The sequence below is a fragment of the Labrus bergylta genome, chromosome 8 (genome assembly GCF_963930695.1).
Source record: "Labrus bergylta chromosome 8, fLabBer1.1, whole genome shotgun sequence".
Classification (NCBI taxonomy): domain Eukaryota; kingdom Metazoa; phylum Chordata; class Actinopteri; order Labriformes; family Labridae; genus Labrus; species Labrus bergylta.
In genome coordinates, this window is record NC_089202.1 from 21,033,648 (window position 1) to 21,054,924 (window position 21,277).

Here is a 21,277-nt window from a genome sequence, read left to right on the forward strand (position 1 = left end):
CTGTGGTCTAAATGAAACATCTGTGCTTTGGTCAAAATATAACATGAATCAAGCACCAGAGGAGGTTTGTGACCCTGTATAAACCAGCTCTCTCAGAACGCTCCGTTTTGGTGTGTGTGTCTCTTTAAATACAATGAGCCCCTCCTGAGTTTTCACGATAGAAATCACTCCTTTAGCGAGAATAAAAATGGTGGACATGCGCAAAAGTTTTGCTCTAGGCTTGGGGTGGAGTCCATGGTGGAGATACCAGGCGAGGGGAGGGGATTTTTTTTTTTGATCACAAGGAGAGCACATTTATTTTCTCTGTGTTGTAAGACTTATGCAGACCACAAAAAAATCACTGGATGGGTTTATTTAACATTTTGTGGGTCAGTAGACACTCAGGTTACCAAAATATATATTCAAAAACACTGTCAAAGTGAATTTTTCATAATAAGTACCCTTTAACGTACCATTTTGAGTTTTTACAACATTTTCTCCGACTTCTAATCAAACTGAAAATAAATTATAAGACACCATGACTCAAAGTGTTAACAGTTTATATAAGTTACTTTTAATCTTGCCAGTTGAATTTAATATTTAAAGGAGACTTCAAACTATTATACTATCGTTTTCTGCACAGGTTTAACTCCAATAGCTACGAGGAAGTTAACGTATGTAGTTAAATCCCAGTTTTTTGTTCAAGATACATTTTTGAGACTCTTCATCCTCCAAAAAGCAATTTTAAATTCTATGTTTCAGCAGCTAACAGAAATGATAAATCACATGCCAGTAAAGTCAGTAAAATAACTTGTGATCATTGGATCATATTTCTTTATCTAAATTAGAATACGTTTGTCTAGTAAAAAAGAAGCTCAAATAATAGTTTTAAAAAAAGTGCCATGTTCTCTTAACTACCTGTGATTCTGTGTTGTTTTCTGACACAGTGAGAGATGTTCAATCTGCTTCTCTGCTCTGAACAAAATCTGAAAATGTCAAGTAGACTAAAAACTCTGTTCCCCAGCCCCGTTCCCACCCTCACTGTCCACGGCGAATATCAATCAGTCCATGTTGCTTTGCATCAAATCCGCCCTCTTCAGAAGTTGAACTCGACTTGTATATACAGCACACCTGGGAGATTTACCTTAATGAATACCTGATGTGGTGGAGCACTTAATACCACCTATAAAATAACTCCCTTCCTTCTTCCTGTGGGCCCCGGCTGTTGTTTATCAAACGAGGTAACGTCCTGTCATGGGACCCCCTCCCCCCCTCCCAGAATCCCACCTGTGTGGACTTTACTCTTAATCCCCCTCTTAACCTCCCCCCCCCACACACACACACACACACACTTTTTTTTTGCTGTGCGCTTTGAATACTTAGACTACTGAGTGTAACTAATTCTCCCACACAAAGATATTGTCTTCTGCCTATCTCTGCCTTTGTCCTTCCCTTTCAAGCTGCCTATTCACTCGTTTCATTAGTTGGTGGAACGGTGAGAGAGAGAGAGTTGGTGTGGAGAGGAAGGGGTGGGGTGGGGGGGGGGGGGGGGGGGGGGGGGGGCTTTCCAATTAAAAGGCCTTAATAGCCCATAATCATCACCTTAAGTTCAACTGTGTGTTTTTTTCACAACATTAATCCAGCTAAAGATTAATCAGCCCAGCAGCGTGGGAGCTTCAAAAGGCAAATCTGAGAAGATTTAACTGTAATTAAGACTGATGATTTTTAAATGCTCTTCACTAAAAAAGAGAGACACTTTTTTGAAATGTTACTCATAAGTGGTGCCACTTTCATTTTGACACAAACGTGTAAATGTATGCATGCACAAAATACTGATTGAAGTGAATTGAGTAGGTTTTTTTTGTAAGAATTTACTTTTTTCTTTGAGGATTATTTACAATTTTGCACCACTAAGACTTTGCAAGGTTTTCATGGATGGAAAAGACATTTCTTGTGTGCAGCGGAATCAGGTTTAGCATTAAAGACAATAAAAGTAATGGTTGTTTTTGTTTCTTGGGGGGGTTAAATGAAATGTGTTTAACAGGCTGCTCTCCCTGCACACATGCTGCACAGACCCTGCAGCTGACCAGGGGGCCTGAGGACCAAGCCGCTCCCCTGGGATGACCAAACCACCCTTTCCCAGACACCCATTTGTCGTACCCCTCTCCCCCTCCCTCCTCGCAGGAGATGACCCTGCAACCAGCAGGGGTCAGCTGCGCAGAAGGAGCCCCCCGCACCCCAGCCCGGGGTCCGGAGCCGCGGCGTAAATCAGCGGCTGTTCATCGCGGGAACCCTGCCCTGCCAGGAGTCTCAGCCCAGCCTGGCACCATCTGTCCCGGGGCTCTGACGCAGGAGCAGCACTGCCAAGGTGGGTTCCCACTGACCTGCTGCACCCTCCCGGCCTTATGGGCCAGACCTGAGACCGGAGACAGATCCATCATACCATGCAGGAGTCTGGACATGGTGGAAGTGCCTCTGTACACACTAAGTAAACACTGTAAATTAACTCTGAATGAGATGAAACTGTGGATTAATCAAATGTGGAGAACTAAATAGAATCCTTCACATAGATAACATTAAAATCCAAAACACAAGAAAGCTAAAATACATCCCTCTGACACCTCTACACAAGCAGTCAGGGTCCCTTTTAAGGGTGTCAAAATGTTCAGTGCTTCAATACTTTTTAAATTCACGTTATAAAACAACAGAAAATCCAATATTTTGAAGATATTGAATAGTGTGGACCTTTTTAAAACTAAAACAAAACATATAGATCTTCATATTCGTATTGAAAAGTTGCCACAAGTGAAAGAGAGAGCGAGCGGGGTGGGTTTGTTAAAGTTCAGAGGTCAGTTCAGCTGGATTAAAAGTGATGATTGAGATTTTTAAATGGATCAAACCTCCATGCTTGGGGACAACTGGAAACATTGCTGATGTGTTTGTGCAACGTCAACAGTGTGGAGGAGCTTGCTGTTTTTTGATCATTAAAAAAAGAAAAAAACATGACTGGGCAATTTCTATGTTTTGATGTCAGTGTTCAGAAACGGGTGTGTTGGATTTTTATTAGTATCTCGTTGAAGTTTGATTTTTTGGGTGTCGAGATAATCCTCATCTTTAGTCTCATGTCAAATATTCAGCAGTTTAAATAACACAGTGATTTCTAGTCAAGTCAGTTATTTGTTGGAAAAAAATAAGAAAAAGAAAGAATTGAGAAGAGTCAAAACATTGCGTAAAAATTATCTAATTGTGTGCTGCATTTTCTGACCCTTTAGAGCCCTTGGTTGGAAACCCCTGGACTGCATTTCATAAACAGTTAAATACTTTGTACACTTTCAGACATCAGCGGAAAAAAAGGATAATGTCATGCTATTAAATTTAAACATGACTCATAGGAGCCCGAGTGCACTACTCAAACTAAAATATTAAACATTCAAACGACCTTTCATTCTAAAGAAGGATGCTATACTATCATTAAGAACATATATTGTTTTAAAAGTGTTTAAAATCATTCAGGCCTGTTGATACATAAACTTTTGCATGATAATTGTAAAGGGCCACCCTGCAACTCAAACCAGCTGTTCTCTTTAAAATCAACACTTGAGTTATAACATCTGTTCTCATATTATCCAACTTCACACAACTGCATGAAGCATTACCAAAGGGTGGAGAGAGAACTCAAAGGATCTAATCATGTAGAAGTACCTTTACTTGACTTGAGCACCAATGAAGTGGAAGATTACTGGTCTTAAAAAAACCTGCTGATGTAGAGAAGCAGCAGAACAAAGTTCATCTTCAAGTCTTATCATCACTCTGACTGATGACCTTAAAACGACTCTGCATTGAATGTTCTCCTCCCTACGAGGTTCAAAACAAACTTAAGTGAAGTTTTCTCCTCATTGGATCTTAATTGCAGCAGTAGGCTTTTCCAAAAAATAAAATAAAAAAAGAGTAGTTGTCAACATCTCTCAACATAAAAGCAAAATGACACATCGTGGAATAACTGGACACTCAAAGCTCGTCAATAAGGCGCTAGCAATTTCACCTCTGGCCAAAACAAGTCCAAATCCACAGAGGTGACCTGAGCGACCCTATCATTTTGCTGTATACCTGCCACAGACTAAACAGGTGATGTACTACTCACACATGTAAAACAGTCCAAGCTTTTAAGTTTAGGACAAGTCTCTGCACTCCACCTCATCACCTTTGACGACTTGACGTCTTTTACCCTCTCTATCATAACAGCACCTGGAATCCTGACAGGTAAATCTCATGAGCAGAGACAGTCTGCGGGTCCCCGGGCAGAACAGCCCAGCTTATTGCTTTCTCCCACTGCCGCGACCTTGCCGCCTGCCCCCCTTAGGCCCGACTCTTAACGGGTGAGCAGGGGTCATAAAGTGGTTGTGTTACTGTTTTCCTTTTTTTCCAAACCAATGACACCAGTTGTTCACCCTCCTCACCGCGGCCCTTTGTGAGGCCTGACAGGCTGTCAGTTCCAGGCGCAGGATGATTGTAGAAGACGACGCGCATTACCTTGAGGTGACACCACATTCCACTGCGGGCCTGTCTTTATGAGCCAACAATAACTTTGAATAGCTTTGCAGCAAAGCATTCAAAGTTTGCCTGGGTTCAGTGGTGTGTGTTTGGTGGGATTTTCTGCTTGTCTTGGACCAAATCTGAGCATCGTGCTCTTTAAGGATGTTAAATTAATCTCACAGAAGACATTTCAATTGGGGCAAAGGATCTTCAGTTTTGTTTTTTTTGTTATTCTAACGCTCTCACGCAGGCTTGAGGGGCGATTTTTGAGTCATCAGAGTTAAGGGTAGGACAAGAAGACCTTCACAGGGACACATACAACCCCAGGACAAGAATAGACGCCCACCCACATACATGTACACGCACACACACACACACAAACAGCCAGAGTGCGTCATACTGACAACAAGCGCAAATGACCGAACATTTTGTACTTCTGTTCTCTTTTTTTCCAGCCAATCACTAAAAATCTTAAACAATAATCATCTAACAAATATGTGAAGCAATCACGTGTTGACTACTGATCACTGCTTTTGTACTTTTTAGTTGTTGTGTGGGTTGTTGTTTAAATAAATTAGATTTACTGCTACACAATAAGGTGTGTGGGTTTCTGAAAAAATGGTTACATTTTTCTTAAAATGTGGTTACGAGTTAATTTAAACCTAGATGAGTTTGAATAGTTGGACTATATGAACAATCATTTGATGTTCGACTTGAAGGAGAATAATGAAGACGTCTTCTGTTCATCAGCTCAACGGCCCAGCTCACTTTGTCATATACTTAAGTGCACATACTGCCCTCTTGTGTTCAGCCTGTGTTATTGACGCTGCCTATGTACAGCAACTTTGCATTTCAAAAAACATTTTTCTATTTTATATTGCAAGCAGCAGTCGCCCTGTCATGCTCTCTCTGGCTTAGTCAGTGTTATGTATCCAACAGTTTTCTGATTCCCACAAATCTTGTCGCTTTTTTTTTTTGTTTTGTTTGAATTATTTTATTACTGTGTTTCCTGGTTTGGTCTTTTAGGAATGCATCTATCTATCGTATTCAATTTCTATTTTCATGTCCTGTCCATCATTCTGTGGTGAAGCACTCTGGGCTGCATGCTGTCATGTATAAAAAGGTGCTAATATAGTTGCATTTCACTGAGCTGAGGACTGTGGGTAAGAATAGCTTTAAAAAACAACATACAAGCTTGCAAAATGTTAATGTTAGCAGCTGTAGTAGGTCATCTTGTTATAGTTTTGCCTTCAGCATTTGAAATACACATTTATTCATTTTTTTCTTGTCCATCGAACTAGCACCGATACTTTAGCTAACAGAGTGAAAGGCTTGTGACGTTGCACCCTGATTTCAGGCTCAAGGGAGGGTTACTGAAAAAAAACAAGGTACCACATATCTGACCTGTTGTGACCTCTGTTCAAAACCGATAAATTGAATATACAAAATTAAAAAGCTTTATATCATATATGTGAAAACCTTTATTTTATTTGTAATAACATCTGCTGTAAATTATGTCCCTTGATGGTCCCACCCCAACCAAATGGTATCAACCTGGATGTACACGTGCAACCTAAGTTTTGGATTCAGACAGACCTGAAAACATACAAACTTACCTTTTACACGAAGTAGGAGAGACCCGTTTCTCACGACTTTAACTGGATGTATCAGCCTCATTCTTTTGGTCAAAATGGAGTTCATTGTGGAACAGGGTGTTGAATCAGTTCTTTGATTGTGATAAGTGTACCTTTAAAACACACTGGTGATTCATGTTTGAATTCATCTTTTATTATGACAGAATCACGACAAAGCTCCATCTCTGTATTGAAAACTGCAACTTTCTCTTCCACTAAGCCAGGGAAGTATAATTTACAAAGGGATAGCTCTATGGGGAAAACAACTGTTACCTGCATTTGACAAAGATAAGTTATTGTGTATTTTCTGTCCAACAGCATTCACCTGCAGTCTTTTAAATTCAGTCACAACAACTGCTTCATAAGCCGACCTTCACTCCCGCCCTCCTTTCAGCTTCTCCTCCACTGTGTGGTCTCCCTTCGAGCCCCCCATGCAGGGAGGACTCTTGGCCAGGGCGGGGTTGCTCCCCCACTGCTCAGGTGTCTTTGCCTGGATGGCAAGCGCATGAACACAGCTACTCAACTCCTCTTTCAGAGCTTCGTTTACCAAACGGTGGCGCTTTATTAACGCCAGACCCTCAAACTGGGAGCTGACAACCAAGACCCGGAAATGGGATTCTGAGCCAGGGGGCACAGCGTGCATGTGGCTTTCATTGTGTACCTCTAAGTAGTCAGGCTGGAGTGTGTTGGTCAGTTTACTTCTGATAGCTCTCTCAACGGGCCGGCTCGGGTCAGGGTCCATGTGTGGTCTGAAGTGGGCCAAAGGTCGGCTTAAGGTAAGACTGGTAGAGATGGGCCGAGCACAGCGGAGGACAGTGGGCAGCATCAGAGGATGTGGCAGGAGACCACCTGTAATAAACAGAAGGGCATAAATACAAGTTATTATTTTTAATGAAAACAAAGCTATGTAGTGAAATAACACACAAAAATGCACCTTTTTAATACTATTTTCCATACACATAAGGAGCACAATCAATTTATTGCCAACATCTTGCAGGAAATCTACAATTTGCTGCAGATTTAAAGCTCACAGGTTCATGAACAAACCTTTACGGTATGATTTATGTCACTGTTCAGCCCCAGCAGAACCATGGTCAAGATAAGTTAAACAAACAGAGAACCAATTGACTTTCAATCACTTATAGCCTGACATGGCGTAAAACAGTCACTTTCAGAGACGGTAACACGACTTTCAGTCCTAAATAAGCTTTCACTGGGACAGATGGTGAGCTAACCAGAAACTAGCTTGTTAGTTTTCATTGTAAACATCGCGCATTATTTAAGTAAAATAAGACAATGTGACGCAGCCTCTGAACCGCTAAGGTCTAAAAAAATACAACACACACGTCTGTATTATAACAGACACCTTTTGAGTGACTCATTAAGACGCTAAAAGTGATGTTTCTAACATCGGCACTCACCTTGCAGCAGAAGCGGTTGAGCGCAGTACACAGAAGTCGCACATGCGCAATGTCGCTTAAGGTTGTGTTCCCGGAAGCATGGAGCGTTACTGCCCCCTTCTGACGTAAAATACGAACTTCAGTAAATACGACGGAATAATCTTTTATAAATCTTTTATTTCTATCAGGATCCTGTGTTCTTGTTTCATAAAAATAAAAATAAAAAACATATGTATTATAAAAAAATGTTTTTATTGTTTAGCCACACATTTTGAATTAGGTTTAATTCCTGGTTGCTAGGAGACAGTGCAGCTCTGCAGTGCTGTCAGTGCGGCAGCTGAAAGGAGGAAAAGGAAGTAACCTATTCATTATCATAGACAGTCGAAGGGGTAAGTAAGTGGAAAAGGTAGAAAATGAAGAGTCTACTGTAAATTAATGTTGTGATTCACAAAACGATATTGAATTGAGATTACACTGTAAGGGTAATAGGATTTTCTCACCTGCAGGTGGATGTCATAATAACCATAGACTGTATGAAACTGTCAATAATGAACATTTTCTTAATGGAACAAAGAACGAACAAAGTCTTACAGCAATCAGACAAGATGTAACTCAGACAACCCCTGAAGAAATTGTTTGCCAACAGCTTTACTATGAGTTTTTTTTTTTTTAGAACAAGTTCTTTAAAAAATTGCACATATTATCTTCTGTGCAAAACTTATTTAAAAGTCATATTTCCTACATTAATTCTTGCAACCTTCAGCGCAACAGTACAACATTATTATTGCAGCAATTTAGCTTCCAGAGTGAGAGTGAAAAGCTTGACATCTGATCGATATGAATAGCCTGCATCAACACACCCGTCTCATTTGTTACAGAGTAAGACAATTTCTAGTGCTAACTCGTGTTTGAGCTCCCTTTGAGGGGTGTTGTAGCAATAATGATATGAATTTGACATGTAGTAGAAAAATACTTTTTTGCAGCAGCAGGATTCTAACCTTGTTGAAAAATGTGAAACAAAATTTATAGACAACAAGAAACAACAACGCTTGACTTTAGTATTTTTGCACTTGTTTATTCTTCATGGTTCTTTGTTATCCATTGTGATTCCAAAGGGTCAGACACACAGCAGAGTGCGAACCCAATCAAAAATCAACAATGAGAAAATATAAGAAAAAACCTCACACACCTTTAAACAGAACTGATGTCGTCACATTTAGGCTAACTATGATTCATAACCGGTATTTAACATTGATGTATTTACTTATATTTCATCCTCATTTTTTACAAAATACACAAAATCAAAGACAACATACATCATTGTTCATTTACACTTTTTTATATAACTTTTTTTATATATTCATGGTTCCACAAACAGTTTCTATACTTACAAACAATCAACTACAGTTTCTACAGCACAGTACAATGACAAAGGTGATAAATTCTTTGTTACATTTAATTAATGGCAATGCAATCTTATTGACAAAAGCCTCAAGACTTCGGGTTGTTTTAGAGAGTACACACACATGTTAGCTGTTAAGTCCGGTGTCATTATTAAGCCAACACTCAGCGTTTTAGAGGACAAGGCCAGCATACAGTCATGTGCTCCGATTCCCAATAGCTTCAAAGAGGAGAACAGGAGACAAATACCCAAACACTTATTGCTTTGTTAACTTTTTGCACTCACAATTGACCGTTGCTCACGCAACAAGTTAATTATACAAAAAAAACCCTGTAACATAAGCTAAGATATGTATCTACCAGACAATTTAGACTTAGAAGGAGCCTGAACTGAGTCACTGAGACAGGTTAGCGCTTTAACGGCAATCCATTTTGAACAAATACAACAGTTATCTTGACATCGTTGTTCTTCATTTCATGGGTGAAACAGGACGACATACAGAGAGTAGGACTGCTGATGCTTAGCGTTTATATTTGTACAGTAAATGTGCGTTTTTATATATTATCAATGTGCTTTTAAAAGGGGGAATTTAGGCTAATTTTCCTTTCTCATGTGCTGGCCATTTTGGCTCCTGAAGCCATTACTTCATGCGGTTTCAAAAAGAGAGCACCCCGGACTCTGGAAGACAGATTCTCAGATGAATCGGGAAAAGTCTTCTTCAACATGATGAGTCCAGTTGTTCTCGCTTTGCATGATAGTAACAGATCAAAGTTGACTGACTGCAAATGTCCAGGGGTACAAAGCTTTGAAGAGCTATCTTATTAGTTACACTATAAGTATTTTTATTTACATATATTCATATCTATAACAGAGAACTGATGCTGTAATGCGTAAACTGAGGCCATACAAAATATTTGGCAATAATTAACGAGAGATGGCACACTCATAGATAATGAATATGATGTCAAATTGTGGACATAAATCAGGGAGAGGGTTTCAAATGTACGGGGGCAGGTCGTCAAAGCTCAAAGCACCCATGTTCACAACTGCACTCGTGTTCACAATCTCATCATTTGGTTGGTTTTGGTCTTTGTGCTCTTGCTAAACACCTTGCTCTTTTTTTTATACACCTCTCTAGCAAGGCTGCATCAGATTGTTTCTTGAAGAACTCAAGGCGTTCACGATTGTGCATGTACGACAGAGTACATTTAGTGCAATGGGTCGTCTATTTATTTAACTGTCTTGAGTCTATGTATGGCTGCTATCCTACAAAATGGCAGTCTGGATGAGAACTTTATTGTCAATCTTGCATGTTAGGATTTTGTCGTCTTTTACCCTGCAATTGTGAACACATCACTCGTGCTTTGTTAGTTCAGGGGAATGTTGTTGTCATTTTTGCCGACACTGTGCTTTTAAAGTTGTGGGATGGATGACAGGCAGCCCTTGGCAGTGAGTTCTCTATGGTGAATCTCATGTTATATCTAGCTACATTGGTATCATTTAATAGTATCATAAAGCACAAGTAAACACACGTTCCAGTGCACTCCAAAGCCATACCCCATGGACTATCATTGAGACTGCAATAAATCACCACTGTTCCAGTACATACACATCTCACATTAAGAAAATGAAAATCGGAAGTAGGAAAACTTTGCTGCCATTCTAAATTTTGGTGCAGAGTTTTTCCAGCAGTTTTTCCTAAACATCCCGTTGATGCTACTCTCTGCTCTTGGAACAAGAAAGCCTGAAAGATCAGACAACAGGTAAGCCTCCTCCAGTATGTTATCACACCATGTTCGGTTATCAGTCGTAGACAGCTACCCCACACGACCGTTCACAAACCAGAAAAGTTGAGCCAAATGTGAAATGCTAAAAGACATATTCAAATAATAAAATCTCAATATTGCACAGAGGTTCAATATTGCACCAAGAAGCACACTCACATCAATATAAACATTCAGTTCACACAAATATTTTGATTATAGTTTATCTGTCATCTCTTACACACTTAACACAATTCGTGCCTGCAGTGAAACCATAAAAGCTGAAGGTGAAGGTTTTTTTTATTTTTTTGACCCCCTGACTACTTGCTTTTCTTCCATTTGTAATGTGTTATTATGTGTGTTATGTGTGTAGATAAAGGATCGTCTTTATTTTGGGTAGTGTGCTCTAAGACTGTTTACTGCTACGGACTGCAGAGTAAAAGCACTGTGTTGTCTTTTGTGGGATGGAAATGTCAAAAGAAATGACATCAAATGAATCCAGAATAATCAATTGGAGAATCAAACTTGTCAAAAATGTAACTTTCCATAAATTTACATACGTACTTTATGACATGCATATCACCCTCCAAACAGATTTGATAAGAGGCAAACGCACTGTAAGACCGGGACGGGGGAGGAGGGGGGGGTACCAACAAGGCATTTCTTACAAAGGGATACACAGTATGATGAAAAATGGTGACTGACTGCGAGTTTCTGAACATTTTCATCAAGTCAAGAAAATGTTAGGGGACATTCACACTGGCTAATGGTTGTGCTTCAAATGTACATTTTAACAAATGGCTTGATTGTTGAGATGAAATGGCGATCGTGACAGCACAGAATTGAAGACGTGGCATGGGAAACATACATCGAACTGTTTTGAATGTATCGTGACGTGATCAGAAACCATGTTTTAAAGGGAGAAGGGGGGCCTCGATTGATCTCCTCGTCACTTTCTAACAACAACGAAAGCAAACCTGGAATGTTCTATCGCCTAAAAAAAAATGGCAGTAAGTCTGTACACCAACACAAGACCTTTAGGAGAGAAAAAATGAGGAGAGGTCTTTGTTTTGAGAGAAAGCCAAGAGAGTTGAGTCTTGGTTTTACCCAGAAAAGTCAAAAATGCTTCAAATCAAGGCAGAAAATGTCGCATTTTTGATTCTGTGTCCAACAATGGCAGAGTACTCGAGACTTGACAGGTGAGTTGAATTTGCTCAGGAGAATGGAGGTGACTACAGAGAACTTCGCATCAATGGCTAGTGGTCGTTTCTATGAGTCTATTTCCATGGCTCATCATCAAGAACCCCAGTCCCCTGACCTCCAACCCCAGGTGGATGTACTTTAATTTGGGAACCAAATCTAAACATTTTATTTTATGAACAGGAAATTAAACATCACTCTTTTACTGAGCAACCTTCCTTCACATTTAGCAATCTATTGAAGCTCGAGGTGTTTGACACAGCTTCTATTGCATGGAAGGGGACCTATCAAAGTTTACAGCAAATCTATGTCGCTCCTCTGTGTTGTCTTGAGGCGTGTGCACTTACTTTACTCTATCATTGTGAAGTGAGGGGTTAGAGGGTAGGATTTCGAGGGCTCTTGAGCTCTTCATTCACAGTGTGGCGAAAACTCTTCTGCTCCCCTGGAAAGTTGATGGCGCCACACACACTATTGCAGCACCTGACCCCGCGTCTCCGGTAGTTTAAGGGCCAGAAAACTGCCCGCCGCCAGCGCCCCCGAGGCAAAGAGGATGGGCACGGCCTTGGTGATACCAACGAACGAGGTGAAGATGCTTATGCCTAAAACAGCCGCTAATTTACAGAGGGCGTTGAGGAAGCCAAACGCTGTGGTTCTGAGAAAGAGAAAGGGGACAGAGAGGGTACACAGTCACACACTATAGTCTGTTATCTCATTATTTGTACACACATTGTAGATATTTGCCTTCAGGTCAGCTCTTTGCATGTTTATAGATTGATTTAATATGAGACTCTCAGAGTAGATGTCCAGTAAATGTCACACTTTTAGCACAAGTCTCTGAAACCAAAACAAAGCTGTCCCGCCCCTCCCTCAGAGTTCTGACTGGGCTTCATGTGAAAGAAACATGTATGACACTTATTCGAGACTCAGAGTGAAACATAAACAACTTTAAGGAAGCGCTGACTATAAGGAAGTTGGATTCACTCTTTAATAGAAAGGCATTGGTCACCAACATATTTAGTTAGGATATATTTGATATCTGACTGCTATATTATTGTTTAAAATGTTATATTATTGTTTAATGTTATAATATTGTTTAATATTATTGTTTAAAATGTTGCATTTTACACATTTAAAAGTTAGGTTAAGATAGCACAGGGCTTCAAAACGCCTCTTTAGAAACCAACGGGCGACGTCACTAAGACTACGTGTTTAATATAGTCCATGGCTTACGTGTGTCCTAATCCTTGCATCCCTCGCTCACATCTTTTCCTCAGGTCGACACACAGTGTAGGAGCCAAAGCTGCCGAATGAGAAATCTTTGCCTCCACAGCATCAGAGAGCAGCATCATCAGTAAGGCCCCCCCGTGTCCACCGAGCGTTTTTTTTCCGGGCAGAAAAGCGCAGGCTGTGCTCTCGGGAGTGTTTGCATGAAGCGTTCGTGCGCTGAGAGTAAAAGCGCTGCACATCCGTCCTGTCTCCATGACAACAGTCTGTTGACAACGGCCGCTGTATGACCGACACAGCTCTGTTCATTTTTGCTGCATGTTTTCAATTTGAGATCGTTTTCTACCCCAGCAGACACGGAGCAAAGAGGATGTGAGTACAAGATACGATCCGTAGGAGGCTAAAATACAGGGAATATCAAACATTTTTTGATGTCAACAGCGCCTTTCTGAAAAGTTGAAACACTTTCAACTTGAGCAATCGGAGAGGCAGCACAAAAACGGCAGGGCGCTTGTGAAAGACGCGTGGCGCTGCGCTTTTCATCTCTACCCATTGAAAACAACTGAGAAAAAACACTGAGGAAAAAACGCTATGTGGACACGGGGCCTTACTGATGATGTGCTGCACTGCTGGTACGTATATTAAAAGGACGCCTCATTTAAGAAGAGTTTCAAAGTCTTACAGAATCTTTCACAGATTGATTGTCAGACATATATACAAATCTCTCACTGGCTTATACAGTAGTATTAATTATTGTGTAAACTGCCTGACAGGCTGATTATTACTGTATATTACTGAATAAATAGAATTCCTGTTGATGATTTTAATAATTTTATATTCCATTTAAACCTTTTCATTGATGTCCAGATCATTGTTTTGGTTTGTTTATTGAGGTTTTATTTACTTGTGTTATTGTTTTCTGCACAGTAATGCACCACATAGTTGCATTTGTAGGATAGCTGAGGGACGAAATGTTGGGGAATCACACAAAGCCGCACTGTTAGTACATATTACATTGCATGGCAACGGCTGACCGTGTTCAGCAGACCAGCTCAGAGGGAATTTTCTGTTAGAATAATGAACCATTGGTGTTGAGATGCAGAATTGATCTCTCTTAACCTTAAAGTGAAAAGAGAGACACCCTGATGCCTAAACATTATTGCTTGTAGGGTGTCTGCTTAGCCACAAGGTGGAGCAACAGCTTATAGAATAAAAATTCAAACGCTGATTTCCAAATTGATACAGATGGACACACAAAGAAACATCTTCTTGTTTTGGTTCATTTTGTGATTATGTTAAATGTATTTTATATTCAGCTATTTTCAAAGAATTAAAATGTGGGTTTACAAACTCAGCTTTTCTAAGCGGGACCATGAAGAGCTAGGAAAAGATCCTCTCAGGCCATTAGGTGGCAACAAGGCTGCTGTATGCTTTGCATCACATGGACGACCAATGAGTTCATCACACAATGTCATCCATCCCTGTAAGCCAGCCAATCATCGACGGGCAAGTCTCGTGACAGCATTTAACACGTAATCTACAGTGTCAGGGAGATTTCAGGGCATGCCTATATTTCCTACCTCTTGTCAGAGGGGTAGAGCTCCACCGTCAGCACATCGAGGGCGTTCCAGGAAGCGATGCTGATTCCCCCAAACAGGCAAAGCAGCGCAATCATGGCCGACTCGCTGTTGCCAAAGGACAGGAAGAAACAGCTGACGCAAGAGATCACACTGGAGCCCGCTGGAGAGAGACACCGGGTGAAAGATAACGGTAAAGAATAAATAAGCAAGGATTGGAGTCCTTTATCAACTCATAATTTGTTCAAGCCTCTCATATAAACCAGACAGACAAGAAACACCTTCAGTTCATCAGTGCCCTGTCCAAATCATTTGACCATTGTGAAGAAAGAACACAATATTAAGAAAACATTGTGTTTTTGGGACCTGTACCTGTGTGGGTTTGGGTGTAATAAATAGGGTTAAAATTTAGGCCTTTGAATAAAACATTGTTTTACAGTTTGTGCATGCCAAATACTCTATTCCGTAATTTGTAACGCTTTCATAAGTTCGAAGCAGCTTCTGAAACACACTGAAATTAATAGTGAGCTATATGAGCTTCAAAAGTAAAGGAGACCATCAGCTGTTTCTGTATTATTTTTAATGCTTTCTGTTGCCGGTGGGTGGACGTAAGACAAACTTGTCAAAAGTGCGCTGCCAAAACAGCCTGTTTTTGAATTCCTATAGCAAATACTTGATACGTGTTAGATTTGACCGTTAAAAGAAATCAGAAGAAAAAAAAAATTACGCTACCAACAGATGTACAGGACATAATCAGTATAGACCAATTTGTAAACAGGGGTTGCCAAAATAGACACAAACCAAAATGTCCTCACAGGACCTTGAATCACTTCGAAAGCTAATGTTACACAAAAGCTAGTGCAGCATTTAACCACCTGACTTTTTGAGAGCATGTGATGATTAGATAGGAATGACTTCAAAAATGTTAAGGTAGCTGGCTAACTGTTATGTTTATCCATGAATTGGTTTCATGCCAAAGTTACCTGTTGGGACTCAGCTGTATGTTTCTGAAGTGTTATCTTATATATTTTTTTATCTTGAAATTGCCATATTTCCCTGTGAACTCTCACTATGTATCCTCTTTTCAGTTGCTTATCATCTAATAGTAATATTTGCCAGATTTCGGTCACATAGCAGTTCATCATTTTACCAGAACTTGAGTTTCCCATCATGAGCGAGCAGTCAGAGGAAAACATCCGCCATGCTTAATATGCTGAATGGGCCTCTGCGTTCATATTACCTAGCATCCTCAGCCGTCCGATCTTGTCCATGAGCAGCGCAGAGACAATGTTGCCAGGCAACACAGCCAAGGTGCCCAGGAAACTGACGAAGTAGACCATGTAGGCATTGTTTTCATCGCTGACGTCGCTAAGCACGCAGCCCTCTTTGTTGTGCAGGAACGTGCTGTTGATGAGCCTGCTGTTGACCAACCTATACTTGAAGAGATCTGTGGAGAAAAGAGAGAGAGGGAGGGAGAGAGGGAGGAAAGTAAAGAGGATTGATAAAGAGTGAACACAGAAATGTTTGATTATGACAGTTAGCGTTTTGGTTATCAGGTTAACAAACAAGGTAGGGAGCATGGTTGAATCTGTATCAATAAAGAGCAGTCCAGTTAAGCATAATTACAAAGCAACTTCTTGAAATGTAAACATTGTCCATCAGGATTATGAAGCCCTCATTGATAACTCTGCAATTTCCTGCTTTATGGTTTATATTGAGTCAAAAAGGCTTTTCTGCATTGATTTGAAACTAACGAGTCAAAAATCATCCCTTTTGGCGCAAATAATTGCACCTGAATTAGCGCTTTAGGATGCATTCACAACCAATTCAATGCACCACATGTTATTTTAATTCACAAAAAATGTCCAAAATAAAGATAATCTGAATAAACTTCATATTTTGATGTAAAGTTGTATAGGCTACTAAATGACTCATATAACCTAATTTAGTTCAGACAAACATAATGCCATCTCCTTTTGGCCAAACTATCCATCATGTGGTTTGTTCCCATTATGCTGCAGTTTGACAATAAGGGTCACTGTGGCATTAAAATAGGGAGCTCAATTAAGCGTCCATAAGCAAGCATGTTTTTAATTCCTCTATAATGAGGAACTTCTGGCCGACACTGATAGCAGCTGTGAGTGATCACTTTACGTGTGTTAAGACTGCAAACAACTAACAAAAGGGGGTGGAAGGTCTGGCTTCTATCTGTTGTATGCAAGAGTGATGTATGTGCGGACACAGCTGCAGATAAATAGTCGACAATGTCATTGTCTAAAATGCACAGGATTGAGTTTTCAGCTACTTCCTTTTTTGACATATCAGTGGAAAAAAAATCAATGCCCTGGTTTGACATGAGAGACAGCTCCAGTATTGTAAAATGAAATATTAAAGGATTCAGTCTGGGTTGCTAGGAGACACTGCAGCTCTGAAAGCTGAATTAAGTGTAAAATCATTCAGTTAGTCAGAGGAGGGTAAAAGAAAGTACAATGACATGAGCCATTTGCACAAACAGTTGGAGCTGATTTTGCTTCCTTTTTAAATATCTGGAGAAATAAAGAGGAACAAACTGACCATGCACCTTATCCTAATATTGATGGATACATAAGGTCCTATTGTAATGATACTAAATTATAGGCTGACATCAACTACCACAGATTGTATAGAGCAATTCGACAGTTTCGATTTGTGGGCGCCGCCATCTTGCCATTGCTGTTATTAGTGCGTTGTATCTCAGGCAAAGAGAGTTACACAAAATCATCAAATAAGAATTTATTCCATTTTCCCATGACTTTACTTTTCAATCAAAATAAATCTGCATCAAATGGAAGCCAGTGTAGAACATTTTAAAGGTAAACTAAGTAAAAATCAGTGTTTTCTGAAGATTATGATACGGGATCCTAATGCCACTCGTGCTGCAGGAGCCTGAGGGGCAGAGCCTACAGCCTTTCTCAAACCGGACCCCCCTTTCTACCACTCCACACACTCACAGCAGAAAGAAGCACCCTTCTTTAAGAAGGAAGCATCAGATGCAGCAGCCAGCTTTGGGAGAAGCTCCCCAAAATCCCACAGAACAAGAACTTTACGTGACCATGGTTTCATATCACACAGACAATAAGGCGCTTCCATAAATGATTATTATAGACAGAACACTTTCCCATATGAGAAACATCTGCGTATCATTTGTGGTGGCATTTCTTTTTTAGTAAAATCAGAGTCTCTGTAAATGTAAAACATGCTACAATTATTCAGAGACATGCGCAATTTACACAAAAAGAAAAGGGGATAGTTAGATCCTGAAAAAAAGTAAGTTTTTTTACAATGCTGATTTAAATGGGTCATGATGTCACAAATGCAAGCCGATAGGTCCCCACCAAACATTACACCTTCCGCGTGTGTGTGTGTGTGTGTGTGTGTGTGTGTGTGTGTGTGTGTGTGCGTGCGTGTGTACGTGTGTGTGTGTGCGCGCGCGTGTGTGTGTGCGTGTGTGTGTTTCCTACCTGTGTTGTAGAAGAGGGTGGCGATAAAGGTGCAGTTCTTGAAGAAGGTGTTGCTGGAGGTGATGTCTTCAAAGTAACACTCCTCAAACAGCGAGTCTTCAAACACCATAGACCTCATCTTTAAATTCATAAATCTGCATAGAGTTACAGGCAGGGATGATGCAAGACGTGAACAGATGGATTATGGGAGTTGGAAGTGGAGAGAGATCAAAAAAATGAAAACGCAAAGTCTTCATCAATAAACATCACAGTCCGGCCGATTAAATATGAACAAGTCTGCAGAAACTTCATGCAACCAAAGCAATGCTAGGCATGCAGATTTCATACATTTATCTAAACGGTTATCATCAAAGATATTCACACACAAAGTATTGAAGATATGATACATATTTAATTTATTCAGATATCCTTATGATGGTTTAATTCACGATGAGTCTGAGGGGATGCATGTTTTTTTTTTCCCCGGCTGACTCACTTGTCGTTAAAGTACTCTCCCTGGCGGTGGACCTGGTTTTCCAGGGTGAAGTTAAAGGTGACGTGTTCAACTTTCTCCTTGACGAACACCTTGGTGCGCGAGGCGTACTCCTGTTTCTGCAGGTACTTGATCATGTCGGGGAACCACACTGTCAGACCGTAGTAGCTGGACAAGGCAGAGGACGAGGAGAGAGGCAGAAAGGGTAAGAGTGCAGAACACATCAACAAGATGTAAACTCTATCTGAGAAAGAGTTTGTAACCTAATACCTGCAAAGCCATCAACACATTACTGCTGTGAGCATTTTTGGATTCAGCAAATAACTGAACATGTTGAGTAAGCGGTAGTATTTACTCAACATGTCAAAGAACTGATCTAAACCTGCCGGGGTTCGCCCTGTCTTTAACCTCATCTCACCTGAAGGACATGGAGAACCAAACGGCCATCATCATGTAGGTGGTGCGGCGGTACTCTGGAGAGAAGATGGTGAGGAAATTACTCCACACCTAAAGGAAAGAAAACAAACACACAGACATGGAGGCACAAAGAGAAAACAATAAATATGCAAGCACAGTCAAATAAAAAGTCAATATACACCAGACATCTCTGAAAACAAGCAGCAGCTGCAATAAATCAACACAAAACTCCCAGAATCCCCTCCTAGTCATAAAGCAAACAAATCCTGTCACTAAATACACACAGTCCACAAAAGATGAAGACTTTGACTGTCACATAAATAAAGTCAAAACTCAGAAAGTTCTTCCCAACTTTCATTTGGCATTAATGTTTGTTCACTTGGTGAATGTGTTAATAAATGACAAGGTTTAGAATTCCTTATTGCATCGTTTCATTCACCTAATGTCAGTTCAGGTAAATATAGATTTATAAAATATATCTATTTTACATATTTTAATAATCCCAGAGGGTAGTGTTGTAGTCAAGACAGACTAACCAAGACCAAGACATACCGAAGACTAGAGTGCTCCGAGACCAAGACCAAGATATTCAGGTATCGAGACCGGTCTTGACTCGGGGGGATAAACATCAAATTATGAATGAAATGAAGTTATTCATTCTTTTAGAAAGGGCGTTTTCCTTCTAATCACAGTGATGACGTGGAAAAAGTAGCCTAGCAGTGGTGGTCTTGACCGGTCTTGATTTAAAATCCGGAGTCCGCCCAGCCTGAGCTCAAGACGAGACTGAGACCTTCAAATAGTGGTCTCGAGACCGGTCCCATTTCGAGTAGTACAACACTACCAGAGGGAAGATTCTGGTTTTACACTCCGTTATGACACAAATACAAACACATACAAACAGGACCTGTGGACATGGAGAGGTGTCAGAGTGCAGCTGCTACACGGGGAGTTTTTTGCTCAAGGGACCTGGCAACCAGACTAACTCTCATACTTTGATCCACACCAGGACTAGAACCATAGCAAGCAGTGAACTCCCTCTTTTTAACAAAGTGACATCGCATATTATATATTGGTCAGGTTTCATTCTGAAAACAAACAGGATTTCATACGAGCCTGCAACTTTGCCAACATAAATGGATTCTTTGGTCCTTGTCCGTCCTCACTGTGACACCTTGTTGTTTCATCTCAGCAGTTAATCTTCCTAAATAACAATCTGTAAGATAAATAACATGTCAGGGTTTGTCACCTGGTGGAAAAGCGTAGTTAGCTTGACCCTCCATTTCTGATGCCAGGCGGCCCCATCGCCCAGGTCCACCAGTTCATCCATCTGCTTCACCGTTTTGATTGTGGTCACCTGGAAACATCAAAAAGAGAAAAAAACTAGTGGGCACACATGCAACTGAAAAGATACAGGTGCAGGACAAAAAAACAACAACCTGGAAACAGACATTCAATCATTAGATATATAATATCAATTACTGTTTTCTAGTCATTTACACTTATTACTTTTAGAAAAGGTAATAAGAAAACAAAATGGAGTAATAATGGCCAATAATGCTTTAAACACATTGGAGAATGTATGATAACAGATATGCACAATGTATAATTGATCTATCATAGTCCCATTTTTCTTTTCTGTTTCATTTGTAAAGCTAAAATTTACAGAAGCTGATTATAATTCATGGAGTTTTAATTATAATTATTTGTTCCCATATTTTTCAAACCATCTAGCAAAACGGCTCTGCAGTTAAGGAACAAAAATCACAAACAATTGAATGGTTCCTTTTCACCCGAAGTTGAATCTCAGCATTAACACTGTGATTTTCATTCCTGTTCTAATACCTTTCATTAAACATTAACACAAACCGTGTGGCTGGGAGCTTTAAGAGATTACAGTAGTTTAAAGAAAGTCTGTTTAAAATGTTTAATATGCTAATTTATGCAGCACAGAGCTCAGAACCTGCTGCTTTGTATCAGCCTGCAGGCAGCAACACATGCCCTGTGTGAAGACAATTTTAACTGCATGCAGACCGCAGTTCTTCTTTGCTGTCACTTACAGAGAAGACCCTCTCTGGGTAGCCCTTGGCTCTCATGTTGGTGTCATGGACCTGCTTCAGAATCATCCACGCCTCGTCGTGCTTCCCGTTCTGAAGGAGAAAAATGAAAAACAAATGTA

At 40.3% G+C, this 21,277-nt stretch overlaps 2 protein-coding genes across 2 annotated transcripts in view; both read right to left on the reverse strand.

The window, feature by feature from the left end:
• Positions 1-6,278: 6,278 nt before the first annotated feature.
• bola1 (bolA family member 1) lies at positions 6,279-7,642 on the reverse strand. The gene is made up of 2 exons (XM_020644529.3): positions 7,568-7,642; positions 6,279-6,995 (listed from the first exon to the last, which is right to left on the reverse strand). The coding sequence occupies exon 2, from the start codon at positions 6,970-6,972 to the stop codon at positions 6,520-6,522; it is 453 nt and encodes a 150-aa protein (XP_020500185.2). The 5' UTR covers positions 6,973-6,995; positions 7,568-7,642; the 3' UTR covers positions 6,279-6,519.
• Positions 7,643-8,595: 953 nt separating this feature from the next.
• Positions 8,596-21,277, reverse strand: part of sv2a (synaptic vesicle glycoprotein 2A) — a 50,861-nt gene continuing 38,179 nt past the window's right edge. The window contains exons 6-13 of the mRNA XM_020644495.2: positions 21,159-21,248; positions 20,348-20,455; positions 19,103-19,191; positions 18,688-18,852; positions 18,213-18,346; positions 15,953-16,159; positions 14,716-14,875; positions 8,596-12,563 (exon numbers count right to left, since the gene is read on the reverse strand). Coding sequence (XP_020500151.2) covers positions 12,380-12,563; positions 14,716-14,875; positions 15,953-16,159; positions 18,213-18,346; positions 18,688-18,852; positions 19,103-19,191; positions 20,348-20,455; positions 21,159-21,248 — 1,137 coding nt within the window. The 3' untranslated portion in view covers positions 8,596-12,379. The remainder of the gene's footprint in view (positions 12,564-14,715; positions 14,876-15,952; positions 16,160-18,212; positions 18,347-18,687; positions 18,853-19,102; positions 19,192-20,347; positions 20,456-21,158; positions 21,249-21,277) is intronic.

Excerpts from the sequence above, each read along its gene's own strand:
- bola1 (XM_020644529.3), bottom strand. The coding sequence starts at position 6,972 with ATGCTGCCCACTGTCCTCCGCTGTGCTCGGCCCATCTCTACCAGTCTT.